Source organism: Seriola aureovittata, chromosome 21 (genome assembly GCF_021018895.1).
Source record: "Seriola aureovittata isolate HTS-2021-v1 ecotype China chromosome 21, ASM2101889v1, whole genome shotgun sequence".
NCBI lineage: Eukaryota > Metazoa > Chordata > Actinopteri > Carangiformes > Carangidae > Seriola > Seriola aureovittata.
Genome location: NC_079384.1, coordinates 18,763,349 through 18,790,921, shown reverse-complemented (window position 1 = coordinate 18,790,921; position 27,573 = coordinate 18,763,349). Strand labels below are relative to the sequence as shown.

General features: G+C 42.4%; 1 protein-coding gene across 1 annotated transcript in view; it reads right to left on the bottom strand.

The window, feature by feature from the left end:
* rnf213b (ring finger protein 213b) overlaps positions 1–27,346 on the bottom strand; it is a 33,926-nt gene extending 6,580 nt beyond the window's left edge. The window contains 56 exon segments of the mRNA XM_056365965.1: positions 12–177; positions 277–421; positions 1,102–1,205; positions 1,307–1,341; positions 1,430–1,514; positions 1,832–2,074; positions 2,345–2,446; positions 3,009–3,131; positions 4,260–4,450; positions 4,542–4,746; positions 4,932–5,043; positions 5,193–5,292; positions 5,383–5,528; positions 5,721–5,900; positions 6,012–6,112; positions 6,519–6,639; positions 6,737–6,924; positions 7,132–7,335; positions 7,422–7,597; positions 7,902–8,035; positions 8,124–8,312; positions 8,784–8,919; positions 9,055–9,211; positions 9,307–9,353; positions 9,478–9,591; positions 9,695–9,807; positions 9,914–10,012; positions 10,103–10,239; positions 10,336–13,751; positions 13,754–14,156; positions 14,632–14,784; positions 14,879–15,063; positions 15,165–16,464; positions 17,156–17,308; positions 17,403–17,546; positions 17,627–17,844; positions 17,931–18,090; positions 18,896–19,530; positions 19,658–19,807; positions 19,907–20,074; positions 20,183–20,348; positions 20,900–21,028; positions 21,130–21,228; positions 21,478–21,618; positions 21,843–22,008; positions 22,094–22,149; positions 22,233–22,446; positions 22,533–22,739; positions 23,273–23,468; positions 23,471–23,519; positions 23,610–23,893; positions 23,989–24,158; positions 25,455–25,613; positions 25,696–26,396; positions 26,485–26,635; positions 27,239–27,346. Coding sequence (XP_056221940.1) covers positions 12–177; positions 277–421; positions 1,102–1,205; positions 1,307–1,341; positions 1,430–1,514; positions 1,832–2,074; positions 2,345–2,446; positions 3,009–3,131; positions 4,260–4,450; positions 4,542–4,746; positions 4,932–5,043; positions 5,193–5,292; positions 5,383–5,528; positions 5,721–5,900; positions 6,012–6,112; positions 6,519–6,639; positions 6,737–6,924; positions 7,132–7,335; positions 7,422–7,597; positions 7,902–8,035; positions 8,124–8,312; positions 8,784–8,919; positions 9,055–9,211; positions 9,307–9,353; positions 9,478–9,591; positions 9,695–9,807; positions 9,914–10,012; positions 10,103–10,239; positions 10,336–13,751; positions 13,754–14,156; positions 14,632–14,784; positions 14,879–15,063; positions 15,165–16,464; positions 17,156–17,308; positions 17,403–17,546; positions 17,627–17,844; positions 17,931–18,090; positions 18,896–19,530; positions 19,658–19,807; positions 19,907–20,074; positions 20,183–20,348; positions 20,900–21,028; positions 21,130–21,228; positions 21,478–21,618; positions 21,843–22,008; positions 22,094–22,149; positions 22,233–22,446; positions 22,533–22,739; positions 23,273–23,468; positions 23,471–23,519; positions 23,610–23,893; positions 23,989–24,158; positions 25,455–25,613; positions 25,696–26,396; positions 26,485–26,586 — 13,777 coding nt within the window. The 5' untranslated portion in view covers positions 26,587–26,635; positions 27,239–27,346.
* Positions 27,347–27,573: the final 227 nt, after the last annotated feature.

The window sequence follows — 27,573 nt, the reverse complement described above, 5'->3', positions numbered from 1 at the left end:
GTCAATATCACCTGTAGTGAATCCTGCACAGACGTTGAGAACCAAATGAACTGTAACAACCGCGTTGTCCTTGTTCTGGCTCAGAGTCTGCTCCAGCACATGCATGTCCTTCTCTAGGTGGCTCCACAGGAAGTTGAGAGCCTGAATCGGCCTGGGGTGGATCATGTCTTCAACTCCCTACAACACAAAAACAACACAGGAGTATTATTACGTGATGCCATCTTTTCAGTACCAGAGATATGTTAATGTCTGGTGCAGACTGAGGTGAAGTCTCACTCTCGGATTTCTTATGGTGCCTTGGAGCATGGCGAGGTGCGTCAGCAGCCGCAGGATGCAGGACTGAGCAGAAGTCATCTGCCTTTCAGGGGCCTCAGACCTCTGACCTGCCTCTCCTAACACGTGTCCTGTCAGAGTTTGATCTCTGACATTTTATACAAACCAGGAAGAAAACAAATGAAATCAAACACAATTAATTGACTGAAAATACACTATCACAAAGCTGGTTGATTAAAGGTGCCATAATTCAACTGTAGCACAAAACTTGATCAAGTTTCAGGTCTGTCATACAGAAATGAATGGAAAACAATGGCTGCAATCGAAAAGATACATTAAAAGTAATTTTACACTTTTCCTGTGTTGCTCCATTAGAAAATATATTTGTGGTTTTAAGAACCAAAAATATTCTCAAAGTAGTTTTACATCTCTCTCAGGCTTCTCTCTGGAGCTCTCGTAACCACAGGTCAATCAGCCAATCAGAAGAGAGGGGACTCTGAGCCTCTCTTCTGATTGGCTGACCGTTTTCTGAGTGGTCCAATAAAAATAAAGCAGATTTCAGGTAAGCCAAATCCTGCAAGATTGGATGGTGGGTTCAGGTGGGTGGGGCTTGGGGCATGGCTGAGGTCAGTGATTGCTTTGTTATGACATCACAAAGTTAGGTTGAAGTGTGGTTTTAAGGCTCAGTTTCTGAATACACGCTGTGTGCATTTCTCTGTGGACTGAGCGTCCACACAGTATTAACATAGAACCTAGACCTGCTTTATAATCAAACAACACATGGAAATATCACTTTATACAATATGGGACCTTTAAACAGGTTAATACCTCGATTCTGTGTGTTGAGTAAAACCGCTGACTGGGTTGTGGTTTACCCCGCCAATTGGAAGTCCACAGTCAGGACATTTAGATACAACCACTGGTTTACCACACTATATGAAAATACAGAAGCATATCATATATTAGTATTTTTTTTAAATGATTTCATTCTCAATGCTTGATACTATAAAAAGAACACAGAAAAAGCTCATACCTCTCCCACAAAGCACACGTGTCCATTGGCACAGGCTAAAAATAATGAGAAAGAAATTAGAAATATCCTCATGCATTCTTGATGAGGAAAACAACCTGAAGCTTCATAATGTAAAATACTTACTGTACATCTGAACCTTCCTCTCTTTACTCAGCCACTGTCTGACTTCACTCGTGTGATCGTCAGGCATAGTCGGCAGAAAGGAGTTCTTGGAGTAAAAATTTGAGCTTAATTAATGTGCTGCATTCATAGCAAACAGATCAAAGTATGACTAGGAGATATTATTTTCAGTTTTCAGTTTTCAGTTCATGTGATACAGTCAAAACCTGCAGGACAGCTGCTGTAAGCACTGTGCGGTACAGCTGTATTGTCAATCATCAAGGTTATTCTCTCTGACTTGGGCAGCACTGCCCAGCGAATAAACTGATGCTCACATGTAAAATCAGTGGATTACCCCTTTAATTACGAAATAGCATGAAGCAAAAACAAAACGTTAAGGACAGACCGAGGATGGAGGAGTCTTACTGTAACGTTCTGAGGCTGGGAGGCGATCTGGTAGAGAGGACCCAGCAAAGCATTTCCACTAAGGAGTACAGAGTCCAGATGGACCAGCAGCTCCAGGAGGGTTTGTCTCTGATGTGAAAGATTCTGGCTGATTTGAAGAGGCGAGCCCGGTCCACCGATCTGATTCAACAGAAGTGAAGTGCAGAACTCCCTCAACTCCCTTTGTGTGATGTTTCCGAGGAGCTGCTCCAGCCTCGCCGTCTCCTATAAGTTCATATACACCCATATGTCAAAAATAAAAGATAAATTAGATAGTATAGTAGATTAGTAGATATATTACAACAACTTCAGAGTCACAAAGTTAGTTTTGATTTGGTGGTTTGCGTTAAAATGCTCACCAGCCGTCCGTTTACGTCAAGATTTTTCCCTTATTTCACACATTTTTCACGCTATTCGTACTTTAACCGTTGCTACTGTGCAGGTTCAGTATCTATTATATGACACAAATAGACATTAGACATCATGTATACTGACCTGTGAGGATGGATGTACGGTGATGTCAGGTGACTTGTAGCGGCAGGTGACGTGTCTGAACAAGGCCAGGGCCAGGAGGTTGATCTGAGAACCGCTCAGCTTCTACAGAGGAAGTTTAAAACAATGGAGGTTTGAATAAGGAAAAATTCAAAAAATAAAAAAATAAAAATTATGATTAAACAGGTGAAAGAGAGAATTTTAGTTGGAACAGCTCTAGAGAAATCATATTATCATATTATAGGGTTTTTAATCAACCTTTTTCTCAGGTAGTGTTTTAATTAACACTCTTCTTTAAACCTCCATATTTAGAACTCATAAGCAGAACATAAATATCGAATAAACAATTTATAATGCAGTTATAAGCTGAAAGTGTAGCTATAACTGTTAACAACTATAACTCCTGTCCGCAGCCATAACTGGATACTGGCGTGCAAACATATAATGAATGAAAATATATTATAGCACAGCTGATAAAATATATGTCTTCATAAGTAAAGGTGATAATTGTTAGTGAATACTGTACATTAATAAAAACGTATGTATTTGCTTAAAACCACATCATAACGTGTAACCATTTATTAAATGTTTACACAGAGCTTATAAATAACAGGGGTTAAATATTTACACAGTGTGTCATTGATTAACTGCTTGGAGTCTCTCTGACCTGTAGTTCTGTCATGAAGGAGTCTGATCTGTTTTCCAGGAGGACCTGGGCCACGGCGTCTCTCACAGCTCGGTAAGACGGCCCACAGCACAGGAACTGGTCCACGTTAGACAGAATCATCCTCTTTGAGAAAAAACGTTTTAGTGTTTGTTTTCATAGTACATGCACAGTTCTAAGCTTTGGGTTTCACAGTAACTAGTCCCAGCTTGGTCAAGGATACATGACGGTTCCTATATGATATGACAAGTTAGAACTTAGCAGTAGTTGATAAAGCAATGCAGGTCCATGCTATAGTTTCATTATATACTGATTGTCTTTGCTAAATTGTGGTTGTGATGTTCATTGACCAGTAGATAATATAAAATATCCCATGGTCAAAAACAGAAAACCAACATAACATGAGTAATGCACAGTACAATGTACAAAAGAATAATTGGCAACTCTTTTCATAATCTGTTTATCATTTATGTATTTTTTTTACTGAATATTTGCCTATTTTTGTATTTTTATTATAGTAAATTTAAGATCTCAGACTGAGCCACAAGTGATTTGAAGATTTGAATACAACAACTTAGAAAACTGTGATGAGTGCAGTTTCACTATTTTCAAACTAATTTAAAGAATAATCAATTAATCAAGAAAATAATCAGTGGATTAATCGATAATGAAAGTAATCAATAATTAATCATTTATATCTAACACATTCAAAATATCAGTGAAGTAGAACAGCACATATCTGTTATTGTTAGAAAAAATATTTCTCAAATATTTGGTGTTTTATTGAGAGAAGTATCCACTTCTTTTCTTAAAGCTACAAAAACATTATAAGGAGAGACATCAAAAGCAGGGATGCAGCCTCTCAGCTGCAGGAGTAGATGAACAGTACTCTAAATGAGAATATCAGTTTGCAAACATTTTCAAATTAGTTATTTTTTAGGGCATTTTTGCCTTTAATGTTACAGCAAAGTGAGAGAGAGGGGATGAAATGCAGCAAAGGGCTGCAGGTCGGTCTTGAACCCATGGCCGCTGCGGTTAGGACTTAGCCTATGTGGTACGGGCTCTACCAGGTGAGACACCGACGCACCCTGACATTTTCAAATTTCAAGAACCAAAGCAACTTCAGATGAATTCCTATTATGACGATTGATAAAATCTCACAACAAGAAGGAAGAAAACCAGATTTTTGGATCAACTGTCAGGATTATTTTTCCTCTCTTCAGCAGCTCTGTGTTTTTTGTGATGTGGTTTTACCTGACGTCGAATGAGATCAGCAGGAAACACCCATCTCCAGGCTGGACTGTTCATCAGGGACAGTATGCGGTCCATGCCAGAGAGTCTGCAGAGGGCTCGCAGCAGGTAAACCCTGTGCCAGTCGTTACCGCTGTACTCACACACCGCCCTCACCTGCTGCAGGTACTCAACCTCCGCCTCTTTACGTCTGCCTGCGTTCCATGAAGAAACACACGGCCATCTTTTTTAAAATCATGAAATTATGTAACTGATTAAAGTTCAACAAAGTTCAGCATCACACACCTTGAACCGTGGCTCGCTCCATCAGCCGGGCAGCCGTGCTCATGCATATTCTCAGCCTGGCGATGTTGAGCAGGAACTCCGCCGGGTCCTCTTGCCTGTCTGGAGTCTGTCCCCTGGCGATCCTGCTCAGGAATCTGATTTCTGCTTGTCTCTGTTGCTCTTTACTCTCTTCTACTTCTCTCACCTCTGAGCACAACAGAGAGTCCTGAGAGGAATTTGTAAAAAGATGATATTTATTTTTAGTTGAAAACTCTTTGGTGCAAAAGAGGTGATGTTTTTATTTCAAGCAGCAACAGAAGCTGTTTGTTCGGAACAAATAGAAAAGATTAAGAATCTAAGAGAAACCAAATCATCTACATCATGTGTGGAGGTAATATATGTATCTTTTACCTGGAAACAGTTGACAAACAACAGGTAGAGTTCAGTGTGGTCTTCTCTGCCCAGAATGTTCTCCTCCAGGTTCTTCAGGTAGGACTGAATGTGAGCCTTCGCCTGGTCAAAGCTGATGGACGCACAAAGCTTAACCAACATGCAACCCACACTTCAGCTACAGTAAGTACAAATTTGAGCCAATCATACTTCACATGAGTGCATCCATTTTGGGGGATTTTCAGAGACACATGCTTTTAAATGAGAAAAGGGCGCCCCCACCTGTATTGCAGCAAAAGTTTGGGCAGCACGGATCGGACCACCGGGTTGTTATCCACACACTCCAGGAAGGGAGTGAGCTCTCGGGTCCTGTACACATCTCCTGCATCGCACACAAGAGTGAACGAATGTCATCAAAGCATCATGTGGGATCTAGTTATGACCGTGCACATGCACTAATTCCTTGACTCACCGTTAGCAGAGATGAGTAAAGAGAAGAGGAGCTCCACCACTCCCTCTCCAGGCCTCTGGCCCTCTGACAGACAGAACCTGGACACCACCTCCAGGAAGAAGGAGTTACAGCAGTCTCTGATGGCTGCATGCTGCTGAAGGGATGCCCTGAGCCATGAAGAGTAAGCCAAGCAGACATTAGAAAGACATGTCCTCTTACAAACACGATGCCATTTACACACAACACCATAATTCTAAAGTTCTTTGAGAAGTTAGAATGCCGAGTTTCCAACAATGAAGTTTGACTAAATGAGTCACGCCATTTCTATATTTCCTGCTCATTGTTTTTCCCCGACTCACTTGACGGTGTGAGAAACAGTCAGCTTGAAGTCAGCCGGAATGTCTGCCCTGCATGTAGGACAGGAACGTCTGTCTGGCTGAATGCAGAGCTGCAGACACGGCAGACAGAAGACGTGCTGGCAGGGCAGCACAGACGGCTCTTTGAGCTCCAGCCAGCAAACTGAGCAAGAAATGCCAAACCTATGCAGCAAAATATCAAGAGAGATGAATTATAGCACCGAGAGATACATCTTATTTTGTACATCACAAATAAAACATTTCTTATATCCTGTACTGAATTCTAATTCTGACCTCAGATCCCTGCTGATACACTCATCGTGGAAAGAGTTGAGGATGCGGATCAGCTGCTCCAGTGTTTCCACGCTCCTCACATCAGGTGATTCCTGCATCAGCTGTGAGAAAACCAGAAAAAACAACCTGATCTCATACATTTGACTTTTGTTGTTTATGTCAAACTGTTGTTTCCTGCCTTTAGTAAGAAATGTCTTGTCCTTTCTGGGTCTTGGTTTTATTTTATCTCTACTGCATTTGTTTACAAAGCTGCTTTAGTGGGTGGATCCCACTGCAAAAGCTAACTTCAAATGAAGACTGTCTCTGTTAAAATAATAAAAGATTAATAGACATTCAGGAAAAAATACATGAACCTTCAGAGCAAAAGATGCTACATCACACATGTAAAAATAAATTAAAATGAGTTATCCACTAAAACATTGATCACAAGTCGAGATGTGTCAGGATCTAGGAAACCCTGGTTAGTCATTTCAAGAGAAAGACAGAGACTGAAACCACTTCACGTACGTTCAGGTGGAGGTTGCAGTGTTTGAGAGCCAGTTCTTTCAATCGCACATTATTCTCTTTCACTTCAAAAACGATGTGCTGGATGAATGATGTAACAACAAGCATCCCGTGCCACAGTGACCTGAAGGAGAAAATGAGATTATAATAATAACATTAATACGCTTTAGGAACACAGTATACCTTCTTTTTTTTGCTGTCGTGAGTCTTGCCAGACTCACCTGATGGAGTCCAGGTGTTGCAGGCATCCCGGGCTGCAGAGGGTGCTGTATTTCTGACTGAATGCTCTGTCTAGACACGGCTGCAGAAACTCCACTCTGTGCACAAAGGACTTGCACTCACTCAGAGACGTCACAGTCAGTAGTTTGGTCTGCTCAACACAGACGCCCAGAGCTAAAATGTCCTCCACCTGCCAAAATAAAAGACATTTTAAGACTGCGACATGTTCACGGTTTTATAGTTGGTATCTTAATAACTACAAGATTATTTTATGCTGATGTTAGAGACATAAAGTTTAGCATGTTAGCATTCTAAACTAATAAACTAATCTGACAAGTGGGAATTTGACTTACTGGCGATGATGATGATTAAAATGAAGCCAAAAGGTTTTTCTCACCATTTCCTGGGGCTCCCCCTTTGACCTCTGCTGAAAGACGTCACTGGTGAGCTCGGGCTGCAGTAGAAACATGTGGCAGAGGGTGTCCAGTCTGGGGGCAAAATGTTTGGCAGCAGCCATTATCCAGGCAGGAGAGATGTCAGCGGCGGCACCCGTGGACTTCTGAAGCTCAGACACGCAGCCTGTCACGGCCCTGGTGAACACCTGTAAGTGACACGTGTAAAAAGTTGAGGCTGTTCCAGCTGTTTCCAAAATCTTTCACCTAAATGTGTGACTCATAATGTCAGTACCCTGAGCTCATCCTTTGACTTGATCTTAAAAGACAGCAGCAGAAAGTCCTGCAGGTAGTTGAGACTGTACTGCAGTTGCTCCCCGTCTGAGAGTCTCTGTAAGTGACTGCTGAGCCTGCTGCTGCTGAAGGTGCTCACAAAGTGGAGAATCCTCTCTGTGCCGTCCTCTTTGGTCACTAAGAACAGGTAAAAGATCCAGAAAAAAACATTTTAACCCACCATATATATTTCATACATATGGAAGCCCTGAAAGACCAGTGAAACATTTTTTCATGCCAGGGTCTAAGTTTTTGTTTTTTCATCTGTGAAAACAAGCCCTGAAGGGCAAGTTAAACTTTTTGTCTGGAAGAAAGAAAAAAAAACAACTTGTGAATTTGAAAAGTTGAAAAAAAAATCGGGAGAAAAAAAAGAAAAATTATTCTGGGTTGATATCATTATTATATTATTTATTATTATCTCATTATTATATTTCAGACAAACCCGGCATAAACTCAGATTCCTCCCACAGGCTTTCAAGGTGCATTGTGATGAGCCAGCTGAACGGGGCAGAGCAGGACTGTTCTTCACCATCCAACACGAAGTAGTGCTTCACAAGCACCTCCTGGTCTGACTCACTAGACAATATAACAATCACAGAAAAATTATGTCTTTTGTTGATTAAGTTAACTGTGTGGATTACGGAAAATAAGTTACCTACAATACCTTGGTTTCTGAAGAGGAGTTAGGTTTAAGATCTGTGAATCTGCCAGGATGTCCAACCACAGTTTTATCAGGCCCTCGCTGAGCCTTTGATCGGAGAGCAGGTCCAGATTTGCATTCCTGTCCATAAGTTCCACCATACTGGCCAAGATCGGCGTGACGGTGGACTGAAGACAGCGCCACAGGGTATGTCTACCAGGTAAAGATAGTGAAGGTATTTTGGAAAACATTCTTACATAACATCCTTATATAATAATATCTTTACATAATTGATCTTTACATATTATATATGAACATGAAATATCAGGTGCTATGTGAGTATTATATGCTATCACATAACGAGGAATGTGTGATTTTTCTATTATGTTTTTGTATTGCTTTCATATTATCACTAGTTTTATATTCCTGTATAGTGTAAGTAAGTATGTAAGCGTTTTGTAGTATGTGTTGGTGTGATCTTTCTGACACGGGGGTATTCAATAGGTGTGATATAACTAACAAACAAACAATCAATACCCAAAACATGACTTCCTGTATGGATATGAAAACATTCTGAACTGTGAATTAAGGATTCATGTTATGTGATCAGTTTTAAGGCAAAAGACTCTTAACTGATCTAATTACTGTAGGTCAGTTGGTTATCACATCTGTAGAAGATTTTACCTCAAAGTTCCCCCCTCTTGTAGAGCCTGCTGTTTCTTGGCCTCGTTGCTCACCCAATCCTTAGGAGAGCCCATCCATACTTCTCTCTGTGCCAAGGCCTCAGCCAGTCTACTCAGCAACACCCTCTGAAAGTCAGCTTTAAACAAGATTGGAGACAATTGAAGACGCTAACATCTTGAGAATGTAAAAAAAAAAAAAAAAAAGAACATTTTGGACAATTTATATAGTATATACTATAGTTATATATTAACCAAAATTAGTAGATATTTACCTCCTATGTGACCTTGACCAGTTCCCAGAAGACTCAGAAGGATGTGCATCCGCTGCATGCTCCGTGATGTGACCCCATTGGGGTCCCTCAGCAAACCCACAGCTTTTTGGATACAAGATCTCACTAAGGACAGGCTGTGGAGGTGGGCTCTATCTGCCTGTATGCAAAGATAATCACAATTCATTTAAGCAACGTTATAAATTATGATTTGTTTTACGCTAACACATATAAAGGAACATGAGTTTTATTTACCTGAGAGTCTTTTCTTTTCCACACCATTTCTCCATCTTCATGGTGTTCTAGTAAAGATCAACAATACAGTTTATTGTACATTAAATACTAATTTATAGAACAATTAACCACTTTCTCTTCCATTTGTAATATAAAGAAGTTTTTTAATGGCCAGATGATGTTAATTTCTACCTGACAGTGAAGGGTTGAGCAGGTTGCTAATGAGAGTCCCACAGAAACTGAACAGGTTCAGGCTCATGTCCTCTGAATCCCTCAGGTCATCAATATGCACCGACTGCCAGACTCCTTTGATGCAACAGACAAAACTTGGCTTTAATCTTTTCATATATCATGGATAATGCAGTTAGAAAATAACTGCATTGCAATAATGATCATATTCCACACTCACCTCCTTGGAAACCAATATACTGAGACTGACTTAGGATCCGAGAAACCTTCACAATGAAAATCACCCAACAGGGCTGATCCTCCAGGGACATCAAGTAATTCATGGTGCAGTATCTGTTGGCAGATGGAACCATAAACTCAGTTGAAATCCTGTAATGTAATTTGTCCACTTTGCATGCATACAATCAGATATGTTGCGGAGCTTGAATTCGAGGCATACTTTGCTGATGCTATGAGCTCATCACTGCAATGGGATTCCTCAAGGTCCATCTGGATTAACAGGATGTGAAGAGAGTGGCCAGCCTCTTGAAGGAAGCCCCTGGCAGTGGCACAAAAAGGAGAATAATTTAAATATTAAAAGACAACCTAAAATAAAAAGCCATGTTGCTGTTATCTGAATAGTTGGTACCGTATCGTGCTGCAGAAGGAGACTTCAGTGTCAAACTGGTGGAGCGAAAGCAGGAGGATACTGTCCGAATGCAGTCCTAGAGCATGGGCTACAACCTTGACATCTGATCTGGTTAACAAGCTGGAGAATGTAGTTATCTATACAAAACCACAAAGCGGACAGTGATGTCAACAATTTGTAAAGATTGTGAAGAAATGATGAAAACAAAATTGGAGCAGTGGTCTGTGGCTTACCTCGAGAAACTTGGTGGACCCTTGAGTCTTGTTCAGGCAGTCTTCCAGGAAATCTCGGAGCGAGTGGTGATGTTGTTGCTGGAAGTACATCCTCTGGAGTTTCTCCTTCTCCTGGTTTGCTAAATCTGAGTACTTGAGCCTCACCACAGCGTCAGGGGTGGCACAGTTCAACAAGAGACATTTGGCTAAATCGAAGACTTCTTCTTCCTCATTGTCCACAGCAAACTCAACATTGTCTTCTGTCTCCATCGTTTCCTCACTCTCAGACATTACTTTGTTCTCATCATCACACACCTCAGTGGACTCATCATCAATCTTTTCAACTGACTCAGTTTCTTGGTCTTTTCCAGCAATATCTATGTCCATTGCGTCACCCAACATGTCAGTTACCTCATTCTGTCCCTTAGAATTTTGCTCAAGGGTTTTGTTTGGTTCATCTTCTTCCACTGAGTCACCATTTTCATCCCGTTGATGTTGTGTTCCTGGATTGTCTTCAACTTTCTGTATTCTCCTTTCAAGTGCTTGCAAGAGAGCACTGGCACAGGAATCGCCATGGTAGCCAACAAAAATGTCAGACAGCTTGAAATCCACTGCGGCCTCACTGCAGAATTCCTTCACCCATTCCTTCAGTTTGTCAAGAACCCTGTGTTGCCATGGCTCCAGATCAGTACTCCTGTCCAGCCTGTGTTTTTCAAGCCTGTTGATGAGGGGCACAGGAAAGTGCTCATAGACCTTCTTCTGGTCCTCCACTACCACCAGTCTGAAGTTTGTATGGACACGACATTTCACTCTGTGGGAACCAAGACCTAGATCAACGTACTGCTGCTTACTGAGGTAAACATAGTACTGGTTCAAGGCATCATACAGGCTTTCATAAAGATTTTGCATGTTGAGTAGGATGACGGTGCGACCAGTCTCCATGCATGTTTTCACTCGGTTCACATTACGGCAGACTTGGGCGTATTCCTGGTCCTTTGGGAATCCCGAGCCAAAGACTATTTCAGGTTGTGTACAATCTCCTTTGGCAAAGACTTGCTGCTGAAGGATATGGAGAGCTGCATTGTTGGTGGTCAGCAAAAGGAGGTAACGGCTCTCCTGGTCGGTGTCATGATCAAGATTCTTTTTCACCATTTGCAAGGTGCTTGGTCTGGGGATTTCTGTAAGGTTTTGGAGAACCTCTTGGAAAAATATGACAGGGTCAAAGCCCTCTGGCTGTCCACTGAAGTTACACAAGATGGCCTCCACCAACTGTCCACCATCTGGCTCTTGCTGTGTGGATTTGACTGCGGCGAAGAGCATTTTGATGAGGCTGTAATAATCCCTCAAACCAAAGAACTGATTCTTTGAGGTCTCATTACAGATGCTCAGGAAGGCTTTTGCCAGAGGTTGGAAGAGGTGTGTGATTTTCAGGAGAATCTGACTGGAGGATGAACATATTCCTTTGGCAGTTTCCACAAGTTCATCCTCACTTGGATCCCATCTGGACACAAATATTCCTCTGTTCATCTTTGCTGGGTCAAGAGCCCAGTTGGAGATGCCAACAAAGCCAACCTTCATGTGTGGATCTGGTTTGTCATTGTCAATGCACCCATCCTCCAAAAGAGGATGAAGGGTCTTCAAGGGCATCTGAGGAGAATCTTCTGCGAGTCCAATCTCATCAAGCACCACCACTGATACATACTCATCCATGTTTTTGTCCTTCTGAAACCGGGCACAGTTCTTGAATGTCCCTATGATGCCCTCTGGACTTGAGTGAGGACTGCACTGGAAGGAGACCATATGAACTTGCTTGAGTTTCTTGAACAGTTCACAGTGGGAGTTCTGGCCCTGCATGGCATCAGCAACCACTGTTTTAGCAAGTGACTTAGAGCTGCCTGGCTTTCCAACCAGAAAGAGTGGGATCCTGAGCTCGATGCAAACCACCATGAGAAACACATTCTCTTTTAGTGCAACATTTTTGGCTATTGTCTCCCTTGTCTGTATGTTCTGCAGGAAGAAGTCTTGACAGGATGAAATCTCTTCTTGCAATGCTGTTGAAGAGCAGAGAGGCTCTGGAAAGTACCTACAAATTACAGCAAGGTAATCCTCTTTGGCCACCAGAGACGGGTAGTAGCAGACACCAACTGCAAGAATCAGGCACTTCAGTGTTTTATCAATCTCATGGAGACGAGGGTTGTTGAAAAGGACCTCACTGTGCTGGTAAAACCAAACTAGCACCTTCATAGACCTCTCCACATCCCTGAGACTCACAAAACTGCACTCATTTTTCCGACTTCGCATGTATTTCTGGGAGATTGCCAGCACATTTGAAATTATGTTATTGCAGGCCTCTGGCAAATCATGGTCAGCAACTTTCTTCTGGACAATCAGTTTGATGTAGGAAAGTTCAGTTGAATCACTCAGCTGACCAAAATCCCACACCAAGGAAGTCATGCTGGGTGGCAGAGGATGAACTCTGTACACCAGCTGCCTCAGAGGGACTTTGCCAAGGCGGTCTTCTGTTTCATCTGCCTTCACCCTGTATCCTAATCCTGCACGTTCCAAGCGTTCCACCATTTCAGGTGAGTGCTTCCTGTAAGGATTGCAAGCGGCTATTATCTTTAAGCCACTGTTTGCTTTCAGAGGGTTACCTTTCACTGACTGATCACACAGGATTTCCTTGATGGCAAAAATGGCCTCTGTGGTGTTGGCTTCATCAAAGAACAAAATGGTGTCTAGCTTGTGCTTTCTACGGTTCTTCTCGGCAAGTATCTCTGCCTGCCTAACCTTTCTGTAGATCATCTCTGCTGTGGTGCCACCATGTACCTTGACAAGTACCATGTTCTCCACTGGTCTTCCCTCCCTCTGCAGAGCACAAAGGAAACGGACTAATCTGGTTTTTCCACAGCCGGTCTCTCCCATGATGACAACTGGAATTCCACACCGGAATCTCATGTTTATGGCCAACATCTTCATCACATTGTCAGCAGTGAGCTCATATGTTGGGTCTGGATCGAACTTGCTGTCCATCATTCCTTTCTCTGCACCAACAACATATGAAATCCTTTTGATTTTGCGTTGCCGGGGCAGCTGATCAAAGTCCTCGGTGAGAGAGATCATTTGCTGTTCCAAACCTTGAAAGATTTTCTGTGACATCACATCCTCTATCAGTACCTTTTTGCAGTGAGGATCTACTGCACAGAGTGTGTTTCCCAATGTCTTAACATTAAAGCCCAGAAAAGACATTGATAATCGGTCTGCGTTAAAGAAAATGTATGGATGAAACTCATTTTCCCAACGCTTGCGAATTGTCAGACGATCAAGAAGGTCATCTTCCAGACTGTGTTTAAGATGCAGCATCGGACTTTCATCAGATGTGTTCAGAGAAGGTGAGGCAAAATCTCTTGCCATTAGAATCATGAACTTCACAATGAAGCCTTGAAACCAGGTAGCTGGTCAGCCAGAAAATCTGGGTCACAGAAAATTGAGTTCTCACAGTCTTTCAGCTGCACATTGAGGAACCAGGAGAAGTTCTTCAGCTCAGCCCAAGATGGATCTTGCATTCCACAGTACCGCAGGAAGTATGTGAGACAATCGACAGGATCCCCCAGTCTGGATCCTACTTGGTACTTAAAATGATCCAGATTCTGATTGTTGTAGTAGCGCCTCAAATATTGGTAGGGTCTTTGAATCCCCTCACTGCAAAACTCTTGCTCATCCATGAATGGATCAAAGGTCTGATTTGTTAAAACCCTTTGATTTCTTTGAGCCAACAACTGCCCCACCTCTTTTGGAGGTCTACAATGGATGGTAGGCAGAATGTCCAGAAGTCCAAGCCTCATCTGTATGAGCAAATTGAATACATATTATTTGATTATATGTTATTTATAAAATCAATAGGAGCCTGAGGATGTTGTTACAATTTTGCTTTACATTGACAAATGGGAAATCCCAAACCTAAACCCAATAATTTAAAATCTTAAAAGTTCTCCAAGACAACAGTCCATAGTCAACAAACTTTGTTTATAATTGAAGCCATGTTTGAAAATTAGGGGAGATTTAAGGCACTGAATTCAGAGATCTATGGGACTCCAAGTCAATATAAGCAGATGAGTATAGATGCTCTTGTCTAAGATTTTGTGCTCTTACATGAAGGGTATTTCATTCACTGTTATTGAAAGCTGCAACTTCACAGAAAAGTTGTAAGTTAATTGCTTGTTTAATGTCTGAAGAACAATATGACATTTTCAAATTACATTTCCTGACAGTTGACAAGCACACTGAAAAGAAGTTATGACCTTAAAAAAACATTGCTACCTCTTTCGGCTGGTTTTGATGGGATGTGGATGTGTTCAGGACCTCAACAGTGATCAAGTGAGTTACATTCCTTCTCCACAGCATGCCGTGGCTGTCACTCAAACAGCCCAGGACTAACAGATGGAACAGGAGTTCCTCAAGGCCTGAACGGACCTGACAAGTATCAAATGTGACAAAGAATTCAGACTTTCAAGTACAACCAACACCAGCACTAGCTATCTGCAGAGATAAAGGCTTGAATACTTACTCCAGCAGTGTCAATGTGCAGGAGTACAGGGTCCTGCTCTCTCAAGAATGCCAGTTTCTCTGATAGGTTCTTGATCAAGGAGTCTATGTCAACACACGGCTCAATGAGTCTGATCCTGAGGTGTTTTGCTCCGGGAGATTTCTGCTGGAGCTTCTCGAACAAACGATCCACATAAAGGGATTTCCCTATTGATAGAAAAAGGATGCATTCTGTCAAGCAAATTATTGCATTTATTGATATTACCACTAGGGGTTGACAAAGTAATATATGTTAAAATTATCCTTACCAACTGCAGGGCGTACAGATGACACCATCCAGACCGACAGTTGATCTGGAGAAACCCGTGCGACAGGGTTTTGCAGGAGTGTGTTTTGTGTGAAGTGGTGATGCAGATATTTCCTGGCAGTCGTTGCTGTCAGACTCACACCAGCTTGTACTTTGTCATTGCTGAAGAAAGATGGCACGTATCTGTGCTGGTGCACAACCGGACTGACTATTACCAAACGATAATGTGGGTTGGCACTTCTCTCAAGGGCCTCGAAGAGCTCCCCCAAGGCCACACTAACGTCATATCCCAGCAGCCCAGGATTGACAAGAGAATATATCTTCTGACAGTTTTGCTTGGAGCCTTGACCAAGAGCTCGGCGGAGAAAGATCTCCACCTCCTCCTCTGTGGTCACCTCTCTGCAGACTAGAACTTCATCAGCAGAGGGCAGAGGCTGCTCTGGACTCGCCATGTAAAAAGACAGGGTGGTGGTAAAAACCTCTGCGCTGGGACAAAGCAAAAGATTGGGCTTTCCCTCCTGGAGAATCGGGGGTAGGTTCCTGATCATGTGTTGCTGGTTCGTTTCAGAGAGGCATGAGAGGAAGTGGGCCAGAGTTGAGATGTCCATGTATTCACTGAGGCATTGTGACATGTGTTCCTTGAAGAGTCTCCAGAGGTTTTCAAGAATGCCCTCATCATGCTTCCTAATATCATCATCACATGTCATGACACCATCATCTTCATCATCTGAAGAAAACTGCATCAAATCCTGAGTTTCTTCGGGGTGTCCTGGTGACGCTGGTGTTAACTCTGTATAAGGTTTACAATATTGATCTTCATCATCAGACTCATCATCAGCATCTTCCAGTTCAGCATGCATTGACACCGCACTTATTGCATTACAGTAAGCGTCTCTGACATCAACTAGAGTGCACTGAGGCTTTATTGGAAAAAGCAGATGCCATAACTGTTGAGGAACTGACGCCTGACGTTGACACACTTTGTGAATCCAGTAGCACAGGTACACCAACTGCTCTGAGGTGTAATGGTTCAGCAAGCTGAACTTGGAGCGCATCTCACTGATGAAGGAACGCCATTCTCTTTGGCAGATTTCCATGGAGTGAGCGAGCTTCTGTAGCTGCTCGCTCAGCTCACCGTAGTATGACATCTCCTTACCCTTCAGGGATAAGAAGGTGATTTTGATGCAGGGTTGCTGTTGTGGACAGCAGTGGACCTCAGCATGCCACTCCCTGAAGAGCATATTGCCAGATTCTTGCATCTGAAGAAGGATGGTGCCAAGTCTCTGAATGCCTTCAAAAACCTACAGTGGACAGGAGCAGACAGGTGTCAGTCATTGTGACTCACACTTAAAGATATTTATTACTCAGATACCATTCCAAATCGCCAGAGCTTTTTAACTCATAGGTTTTTTGCACGGCCCAAGTGTGGCCCTTATACAGCATGATTGTCAGATGCTACTTCCACATCTGGACCAATTCTGGCAAAAAAAACCCCACAATCTTCCGGCTGTCAGATTAAAGTCGGAATCTACCCGGATGTGAAAGTATATGGGCCAGACTGGGGCAGAGGAAATGGTGTGTACACTGGGCCAGAAGTTTCATTTTGCGAGACTGAAGAGAAACATTTGGCAGATCAAAACAACTGTAAAAACTGAGTACAACCATCAATTAGTGGAGCTCTAAAATACCATAATTTTATGTCATTAGATGTTAAGACTGGAACACTGGATTCTGTTCTGTTCAGTCACACTCCTGTGACTAACAACATGGTACTACAGTGAATGACGATGGCAATACAGGTACAAAATCTACATCCTGTGCTTCTTTAGGCATTTTAGGCATAAACATTGTTATACAACAGTGTCAGACCACTCTGGATGCTTTTTTTGTTGCAGCTTGAACATAAATAAATAACCTCTCTGTCCACAGGTCAACACTTTGCAGAAAGTTCAGCTGTAAATTCAAATATCATGTTGTATAAATGCCCCTGACCTCTGTGAACCTGTTGACTTGTTCTCTGCCGTGCTCCCCTTTGGATGACATGAGCATGAGTTTGTTCTGTAGCTCCAGCAGCTCTTCCAGCCTGTAGCTCTTCTCCTCTCTGTCCTTCATCACTCTGACCTGCACCATGTTCTGTAGACATCTCTGCAAACAAGTGCAAATCAGAGGAAGTTCAATCAGCGAAGCTCTATATCTCATTCTCTTTGACACATCTTTTAATGGAAGATTGTCCACTTACCCTATGTGTGTTTTCATCAGACCATCCTATGTGATACACTCCATGTGCATTAATAGAAGAAGCCAGGGAGAGAGAGGACTGCTCCACTGAGCCGTGGGTCTCCTTCAGGTCTTTCAGCCAGTTCAGTAATCGAGTAGACTCTCTCTGAAAAACAAACATCATTGTCACAATGCTGCAGCAAAACAGCTTTATGTGCTGCCTGCAAATAACAGAGAAGGAAATACCAATTTGTCTGGGAGCTTCTCATCTCTGCTCTGGGTGTCCCACACCTGCTGAGCACACTTCATGAACTCCTCAAAGCCAGCCTGAGGGGAGAGGGAGTAGAGCAGAGGAGCGTAGCCCATCACTGCGTCGTGGAAACAGGCCACCTGGTCGATCTCTCTGTCGTTTTCTCCGGCAGATATGGAAGCCAAGTCCACATAAACCTTCACGTCGCTCATATCTGTTGAGGGGACAGAAGAGTAAGAATTCAGGCTTGTTCTTCAGGATCATGTGGAGATAATGTGGAGATTTTATTTTTTGCCTTACTTCTGAGGTTGTTTTTGACCCAGCTGACCAGAGTTTGACTCGCTAGAAACTCTTCCAGACAGACAGTGTGCTGCTTGGTGACTGTGGACAGTTGCTGTTTGGCCTGAAACAGGTCTTGCCTGAGGGATCCCAGAACTCTCTGCTTAAAGCTGTCCTCCTCCTGTTAAATAGTCCATCATAAAATTCAAGAATTATACATCTTCTTAAAAATAAAAGTACCTTTAAGAGAAAAAAGTTTGCTTCTGCTAGACAAATTTAAAAAGTAAATCATTATGAACTGAGCTATGCAATTTTAGAAGTGTTTTGACCAAAAAATGGCACTTTTCATTTTCTTAGCAAGCAACCTATGGGACAGGGCCCACTGGTTGGCTGCGGAGGTACTGCAAATGGGCCGACAAATCAATTTGCACACCAATACAATTTTGGTGAAAAGATGTAATTATTTAAAAAAAAAAAAAGAATAAAAATATAAAATAAATTTTTAAATATTTTGAAATGATCTTTAAAAACATAAAAATGTTTTTAAAAACTCCTTTTTGTTGTCCTTGTCCTTGTCCTTGTTTTTTGTTTCTCGTATTAAGGTCGTCACCAACCGGACCACACTGAATACTTGTTTGCTATCTCAGTCTGATTGCATACTAAGATTACATCCGTAGTTAAACCTGGACTAACAAAGTGGACAGCTGGTAGGCAACAGGAAGAATTAAAAGGAGACAGTGCCACAAAAAGGAAAAATTTGAAAAAAGTTTCCCCTGCTTTTAGTTCAGTCCTGAATGTTCGATCGTTATCATTTAAATAAAATGTGCTTATTATTTGGCCTCTGTATTGTTATGTGGTGGTATTTGGGCTGCCAACATTTTTGAAATTTTCAAGTGGGCCAAAATTAATTTGAAAAGGTTGAGAACCACTGGGTCAGGCCATTACTAAATATAACTTAATTTCGTGTAAGATTTCAAGACTATTACCAGTTGACTCAGAGCGTCAATTTCTGTAAAGTTCCCAGAAAGCTCCATTTTTTGAACAATCTTCAGAACTGCACTGGCTGCAGCTGCCGCCTCATGGAGCTGCGAGTACTCCTGGATCTGATCGAGTCTCAGTTCCACCCAGTTCTTCTCAGGTCTGAACCGTCTTGACTCAGAAAACATGTCTGACATCAGAATCAGCTCCTTCTTCATGAGCTCCCCGTCACCCTGGTCGCCTGACTCCGCCAAAACCCGATCAAGCTGCTCGATAGTGATGTTTGCGTTTGCTATGCTGACACCAAGCTGAAAGAACTCCTCCAGCAGCGGGCCCCAGATGTTTTCGCAGACCTGCGTCAGGGTTATTGGAACTGGAGCAGAGGAGGGTCGCCTAGCTGATGCCAGAGACGCCGCTGCCTTGACCCACGAGGATAGAATCAGGTTGCTGTGATGCAGTTTGTGCATCTCACTGGACATTTTCAAGGCACTCATACTGGTGTTATACCAGCGGACTTGAGGAGGACCTTCAACCTTCTTCAACCTTCCCTCAGCATCAAAAGACTGAACCAGCACCAGTTTGTTAAGGCTCACAGTCTGGAGATCTGCACTGTGCTGCTCCTCAAGAGCCGACATCTCAGGAGCTGGGTGAATAGAACCATGTTACTGGAGAACACAACACAAAAAGCCAAAATACAGAACAAACTCTTTGGAAAATAGATAATTGAAGTTAGTGCTGGGTTTCTTTTTTATTTTTCAAGTGAAACTCACCTGTGATGTTTTCTTTAACCTTTGCCATCATCTTTATCAGTGTGTCCACCTGCTGTTTCCGCTGCAGGAAAGAGTTCAAATCCTTCTCTCTCTGAGTCAGAACAGCCTCCGCTTCCACAGGAACCGTTTCAGATTTGGTATTTCTCTTATCTGTAAAAGACAGGAAGCAGCTTTTATTAATTAATACAGTTTACTTCTGTTGGAGGTAAATTTAATAAAGTAATCATGGAAGGCTGTTAGTTTTCGTACACTGTAGGTAAAGTCTCTTAAACTGCTCTCTATTTTTCAGGCAGGTCTGCAGGTGTCCGAGGGGCACGTGTCCCTGAAGCAGAGACTCCACCAGAGACTGAACCGCGACCACGCAGCTGTGGACGACCTGCCCTGCAGAGTCATCCACCTGGATCGACTTCCAATCACCTACAGCGAGATAATAACAAACATTGTGGCCATTATACAACCTGAAGTAAATAACAAATTAATTTGAATACTAAATAAATGAATGAAATAAATGATGAAATGATGTACCGTGTAATAGCAGGAAGCTCACGGCTGACTGTGGATGGAGCAGCTGGATCACTGTGTCATCTTTCCATCGTGCTGCTGACTCAACAACAACAGCAGACAGGATGACAGCAGGAATATCTTTCACCTTCTGGCCGAGGTTTCGCATCAGGTCCCCCTCCTGCCCTCTCTAAAAACATACATGTATGCAGCATGAGCATTCACTATGTCAGATACTGGGTCTTAAAGGTTCCATGTTTAGCACTTCTCCTGTGTTTTATTCGAAGTGTTGATCCATAAGAAGATATATTTGTGATTGTAAGAACCAAAAACCATCTCCTCTCTCAGGATTCTCTCTGGAGCTCTAGTAACAACAGGTCGGTGAGCTCCTAAAATATGCAGCAAATTTTCTCTTGAAACTTCAAACTTCTTCAGAATATGTGGGCGTGGGAAAGAGAAAAGTGCTGTCAATGTATCTTATAGCAAGTCATGAATTGTTCCAGCCACAAGGCACAAGTGAATATGACTGTGTCTGTACAGGAGAAGGTTATATGTGGCTTAAACTGTGTACTGTAGGAATCAGGTAGAGAGAGTGTGTGGGGAAAGCCTAAAGAAGTCTTTGGACTGAGAAGACCACACTGGCAACTTGGTCCCCTGTGACCCCGGGTACAACTGTGGATGGAAAAATCAAGTCCATCATATGACGCGTGAATCAAAAATTGTCAATAAGATGAACTGTACCTGGCAGACTGTCTTGATCGCAGACTGACACAGCTCATCGAAACAGGCCTGTACAACGCTGTGGCTTTTCCTTATAGCAGCCACAGTTGCCTCGTGGCAGCACACCAGTACTTTATTCTCCTCACTTGACTGCAAAAAAAAATACAACTCAGAATTGTGCTGTAAAATCAAATCATTTACCTTAACTCAGTTAGAATCTACGCTGCTGAAGAAACGAAAAGGTCACTGACCTGGGAAATCCTCTTCCTCAGGGCTTTTGTCAGGCTCTGAGTCCAGCGGGATGAAACCTCTTCGATAGAGCATTCCACCTTGAGCAGCGCATCCCACATCTGATAATTCAACACACGCATTATTACATTTAGAGCCAGTTTATGTTAAACCTCGCTCACCTGCACAGTTACAGTAAATAAATATCATCACCTTATGTTTCAAAAATGAAACATTTTGACTTTTTCAAAGGGGACTCTGGTTCATAATCACAACCTTTGGCTGTTTGGGTTCATAATATCTGGGTGAAAACAGCTGAAACTCCTCTTTTTCTTTTTTAGATTGACATTGACCATGAGCTGACAACATACCTCGATTTCCTTCGTGTAGGAGATCGTTTTCGACGGCGACAGGAGGGGTTTTTTCAGCAGCTCATCTCGCCATTCACTGATTTTCTGCTGAATGTCGTGCAGCTCCTTCAATAACTGCTGCTCAAACTGTTCGTCTTTGGGCTAAGAGACACAAAACAATGAATTCAATTGAAATTTTGAAGCAGTTAACGCTCATAATAAAGAGATTACTACCTCTCTTTCTCAGCATAGCATCCAGCAACACTTGCAATAAACAGAAGAACTTGATTAGGTCGACACGTTTTGTACGAAACGTGTCGATCAAATAAAGTTCTTCTGTACTTCTGTAAACAGGAGTTGTGACGTCTTTGGACTTTTTTACTTACTTTGTTTCTCAGCACAGCGTCCAAACCCTCCGCCAGTTTCAACACCAGCTGGTAGGACAGGACGACCGCCGGGTGCCACGAGACAAGTCGCGCAATGCCGCATGTCTTCCTTGCCACACTGATGCTGCTCATGAAGGCTGGGTGGATGTTTCCGGATTCAATCATCCTGCGGACGCAAAGCAGAAGCTGCAGCGAGCACAGAGCCACAGACAATGAGCAGAATCTGAGGATTGTTTCACACCGGTCCTTACCTGTTCCTCTCTCTGTCGACCTTCAGCAGGAGATGAGTCAAGGTTTTTTCCGCATGCTGCAGGAAGAAAGGACGAAGACTGTCACAAAAGCTCATTTTAAAGACAAGACAATGTGATTTTAAATGTTCAATATTATCACCTTTACAATCTCCTGTGTTCTGTTCTGATCCATTGTGTCGCCACATTTGCGGAGCCTGTACAACAGACTCTGGATCAGGTGTTCTGCTGGTATCCCCGTCAGATCTGAGAAATCAGGAAGATCATCAAACGCGACAAGAGACAACCAGCTGATCAGAAGTAGGGACGTCTCTTCAGCCATGGATAACTGCGACTCGATCAAACTCATCATTCTCCTGTGGAAAAAAACAAGAGTTACATCTTTGCAGACTCACTGGTTTCAGGAAGAGGAAGTTTATGGTGGCTTTGGGATAAGACTCGCCTTCTCTTGTCAGGCTGGGGCTGTATCCACTCTCTGAACCTGCTGAAGTGCACATGTTCAAGTCCTGACCAGTTTTCTTCCTCTACAGTTGGACCCACTTTTGTCGCGTCAGCTCCCGCCTGTCGGAGTCTGAAGAGGAGAGGGACGAGCAGGACGAGCTCCGACACCATGAGCTTAGCGCAGTGGTTCATCAGCCCCAGCACAGTGCTGGTGGGGGGGGGGTGGGGGTGGGGGTGGGGGGGGGGTGGGGGGGGGGCAGAGTGAGGAAGTGTTACACAAGGTCATATCATACATCAGATAAATAGAGACCTTTCTATAGTTACACACAAATTACATGATGGGTTTTGGTGGTTGATTATGATCATTTTGACACTGAAATGTGCCAAACAAATAAATTCATTAATTGAAAATATAATAAAGATATTTAGTATTTCTCCAGTAGAATATTCTTGGCAGTGTGGTAAACACCTCTCCCAACTCATCCAGATCTCTGCAGCCAGCATTTTACCTCACACCATCACACATCACTGATCCTCACACTTACCTAACCTCACCACACCGCACATTTAACATCACTTTCTGAGCTTAACATCTTATTAACCCTCATTTAAGCCCTTAATTGAGGTTCTTAACACCCAGCAAATGCAGTTGAAAGGTCTGGAAAAAGGGACTTATAACACTATATAAAGAATGATTTTTCACACCACCTCCCATTGGTTTTAAGCTTTTGCAAAACTTACTATTGTAGATTTTGGAAAGAACTGAGCAACCCATCCAGGTTACTCTTGTCCATTGTGGCCCCTGAGGAAACCAATGAACATAGCTCAGCCCAGCCTTTCACTCCAAGGTTGATTTCAAGCTTTCTGGTAACCATGAAAACAGACAGGCCCAGAACAAGAGGACTGGTGCTTCTGCATATTTCTGGGAACTTCTCCTCGGCTCTCCTTTTAGGATCTGAACCAAGTTCTCTGAAATCAGGTCCAACGTCTGTAAACAAAAAAAACATTTGGTTATTGGCTGAATATTGGGGGTAATGTTTCATCAATGCTTTGAATCATACACATCTGTTGCACCAACCTTGATGATGGGAGGTTGTGAATTGTCTGCGTAAACCACCCTTGAATGTGCAGAACCAAGACTCATCATAAAATGCTCCAAGTTATCACCCAGGGTCACGGTGCTCTGTCTGTCTGATGGAGACCATTCCTGGAAGATTCTGTCTAGCAGAGTTCTCGCTGCGGCCTGCCAGGCGTCTGAAATCTCCACACCTTTGGACTTCTTCAAGCCGACCATGTGAAGACCAGTTTGCCAGTAACTCTGCACCTCCTGACGGCCGATGAAGCCTTCGTAGAGGTGAAGCTCTAGAAGAAACGCAGGCAGGCACGTGATCAGTTAATAGGAAAGACTGAAAACAACAGTGGAGTGTTGACATAATGAAACTAAATGGTTCGCTTACCTTTAATATTTGAGTTCAGAGGAATTTGAACATGTCTTGTGGCAACTTCTATTATCTCCTTTTGTCTTTGTTTAACACCATAGTTATAGCTCAACCAGAGTCCTCTCTGCAGGTTTCTTTCTTCAATTGGCAGACTTGCTTCTACCAGATAGCCTTCCTGTTTTAGTCCACTAAACATAAAACATTGAACATTTGTTATAATGATACTTTTACTGAAGCTGAAAATCTCACAGCTGTCTGAAAAAAATCCAGATAGTTGTAGGAATTTTTGATTCTTGTCTGTATTTCAGCACATTGGATTTGCAGGACAAGTATCTGTCAAGACAATGAGGGAGTTTTTTTTAAAAGCCAAACAGTTAAAGTTTTTGGTCAGGTCAAGTCAGTACAAGAAGACCTCTACCTGATCAGAGACTTAGTAACAAATCCTTAGCTGTCATTGTCTGGTACCATTTACACTTGTGCAATATCAAAATGTTAATATCTTGGGGGTTAAAATGAAATTATATTGCTGTATTTTATGTTTCAGGTGTTTTTTTTTGTTTTATATTTAATTACATTGTTGCATTGTATGTTTCAGGTACAAGTTGCTGCCAGCAAACAGCAGTTCAAAGTTTTATTTGTTACATGCCAAGGTTCAATGTACAGTAAGCAAAGCAGTGAGATGAGGGTCGGACTTGGTAGCAGGGCGGACACTGTGCATAACTGCAGACTGTAAAACTGCAAAAAAAAATGCTAATAAATATTGCATATGCCTGGTAATACCACAATATTCAATATTATTGATATTGATTTTTACCAATTATTAAATATGACAATTTAAAGTATAATTCTGTTTTCGAGTCATATTTTGTAGTTTTGGTTGTTATTCCAATCAGTGACCTTGACATCATGCTTATCAAGTTAATTGCCGAGATCCTGGAACAGAAAGGTTTAACTCTTTGTGGAAGCAAAAACAAAGATGGACAACATACGTACAATTACTGGCCTTGGACTGTTGGAGCAAAATAATCACAGCTCACGGTCCAATCAGTAGCTGTTTTGTAGCTTTCAAACAAATTACACAATCTTCATCAGCAAATGGGGTTTGCCCAGTTGCCATGGAAACGCAGATGCTCAAATTTACATTAAAATTTCCCAGTTTCCATACGAAACTGATCTTGTGTTCACAAATGCACTTTGAAATACAACTTTTAAGCCAACATGGGGGTGCAGTTTTTCCCACAGTGCTGTTGTCTGTCTGAACATTTACTCCACATAAAGTGGCTTAGATAACCTGGATGAACGTTTGGCTTGTTTGCCACGTGAACTCCTGACTGATGTGAATGTTAACACTCAAGTTAAAGCTGAGAGGCAGAACTTTAACTTCAAATTTCAAATCTAAAGCACTGGAGTACAGAGTCATTATAACAAAACAAGTTCTGTCCAAATACTTGCAAAGACTGCAATATATATTAACGCATACTCACGCAAAATGCGTCACTTTAAGAGGTGAATACTCTCTCTCCCCATGAAACAGAACAAGCGTGTCATGTTCTTGGTTGAATCTAAACTTTTTGTCCAGCACAGCGTAGATGTGAAAGGTGAACATGGGAGCTCCAGGTGGAGGCCTCACTGGGCTTCGATCACTGTGGAGAGAGGAACAGACATGTTTACAGTCACAGGCTCAACCACAGGTGAGCCACCTGTTAATATCAGTCTTGCTCTTACCGTGTGCTCTGGGATGTTTTTGTGGTTTTATCTCGTGCTGCCACGTTGGACTGTTTCTCACTCTTCCCCTCTCCGGACACAGCTTTGGCATAAGACAATGGTTCAGCACCTTTTTGGATTTGAGACTCTGTGGGATCACCTGAGACCCCTGCAGAGGGATTCTCCTCTTTAGATTTGGATTCGATCTCTGTTTTTTGCTCCTTGGCTGAATCTGACGCTGCTCCCTCTGTGTCTGGATTTTCATGTTTTCTTAAAGGAGTCTGAGCGGCGCTGTCACCTTGCGCTGTGGGTTGAGATGTGTGTTCGTCTGGTTCTGTCTGTGTCTCTGCAGCGTGGCTGGTTCCAGGTTGAGTCTGTTCATTGTTTGTGTCGTCTTGTTGTGGCACAGTGACGTCTGTCTGTGTTTCCTTGTTGCTCTGCGTAACAACTGGAGTTTGTGTAACTTTGTGTGTGCCTTTACATCTCCTTGTCTGAGTCTGAGCCCCCACCATCTTGGCTTTTTGCTGGTGCCGTCCTCCACTGCTTTCTCCTTTTGGCAAGTAGTCTTCAGCTTGTGGATCCACATGTTGCACGGTCTTGTCTTTTTCTGCACCTCCTTTAGTGTTTGAGCTCTTTTTTCTTCTTCGGTGTCTCGTCTTCGTCTTCTCTTTGTCTTGAACTTTCCTGCTGGGACTGCCTGGTTCTTGCTCCTGGTGCAATATCTAAATGAGGACCACATATCTGCTTTTAGATTATGTGAGAGTGTTTTAAATGTTGTTAAAACATTGTCTAAAACCCTGAAATGTCTACCTTATTTTGTCGCCGGGGTCTTTTGGTCGCAACATCCTCCCTCTTCTTGTTTTCCACCCGGGGTCCAGGGGCACCGCCAAGGTTTCCTGCTCCTTCCTCCATCTGTAGGGACTCTTGTCTTAGGGGAGTCCCTGTTCCCTGTTACCGGTCTCTGAAAATCAGGTGCAGTCAGATTTGAGGCACAGTCAGGAGTAACAAAATGAGAAACACTGCCACAGCTAGTTGCCAAGAGCAGTATTCATCCTCCTGAGGGACTTTGTACACTCATAAATAACTTCAAAATATAATGCAGCCATACACAACAAATGATGTCACACAGTCTGTAATACAGCAAGACCGCAAACACCACTAGGGCTGCAAGTAGCTATTATTTTTGCTATCAAATTATCTCCCGATTATTATTTTATTTCATTCATATTAATTGTTTATTCTATTAAATGGTCGAAAAACAATGGAAAGTTTTCATCACTGTTTCCCAAAGCTGGGCCTTTATCCAAAACCCAAAGATATTTAATTTACAATAATGCCACTGATTAATTTGTATTAGCATCTCAGCTAATTTCAGACGATTTGACTTCAACTTAGGAAACCAAAGGGGTTATTAACTAATATAAAATCATATGACAAGCATTTAACGCCAACAGTTTTGCAGTAAATTCGGTAAGAATGTTGCTCAGTAATAAACGGTCGTAAATGTAGTTATAAGTGAAGCAGCGCGTTTCCACATTTAAAGTTTTATGCTATGTTTACCTACCTGTTAGTATGAGTAAGTAAGTTCGCAGACATGGATGTGTCATGTACACAGCAAGTGAAATCCTAGGGAAATGTTTATTAGCCTACCTACTGTCACGTACTATATGTAACTTCGAGGGAACGTCGAGAAGTTCATCTGCCGCTGTGACGTTGGAGGGAAAGTTCGACAGAAACTCGATTGTTACTTTCTAATCGAACCGTGTTGATTAGTAAAATCTCACTCCGCGTAATGACCGTCGTTTCAGGTCATGAATCGTCAGTTAATACACGGCGTTAAAGGGTTCTCGTGTTTAATTTAGTGATTAATTTCTCGACGGTCCCTAAAGCAAACAGCAG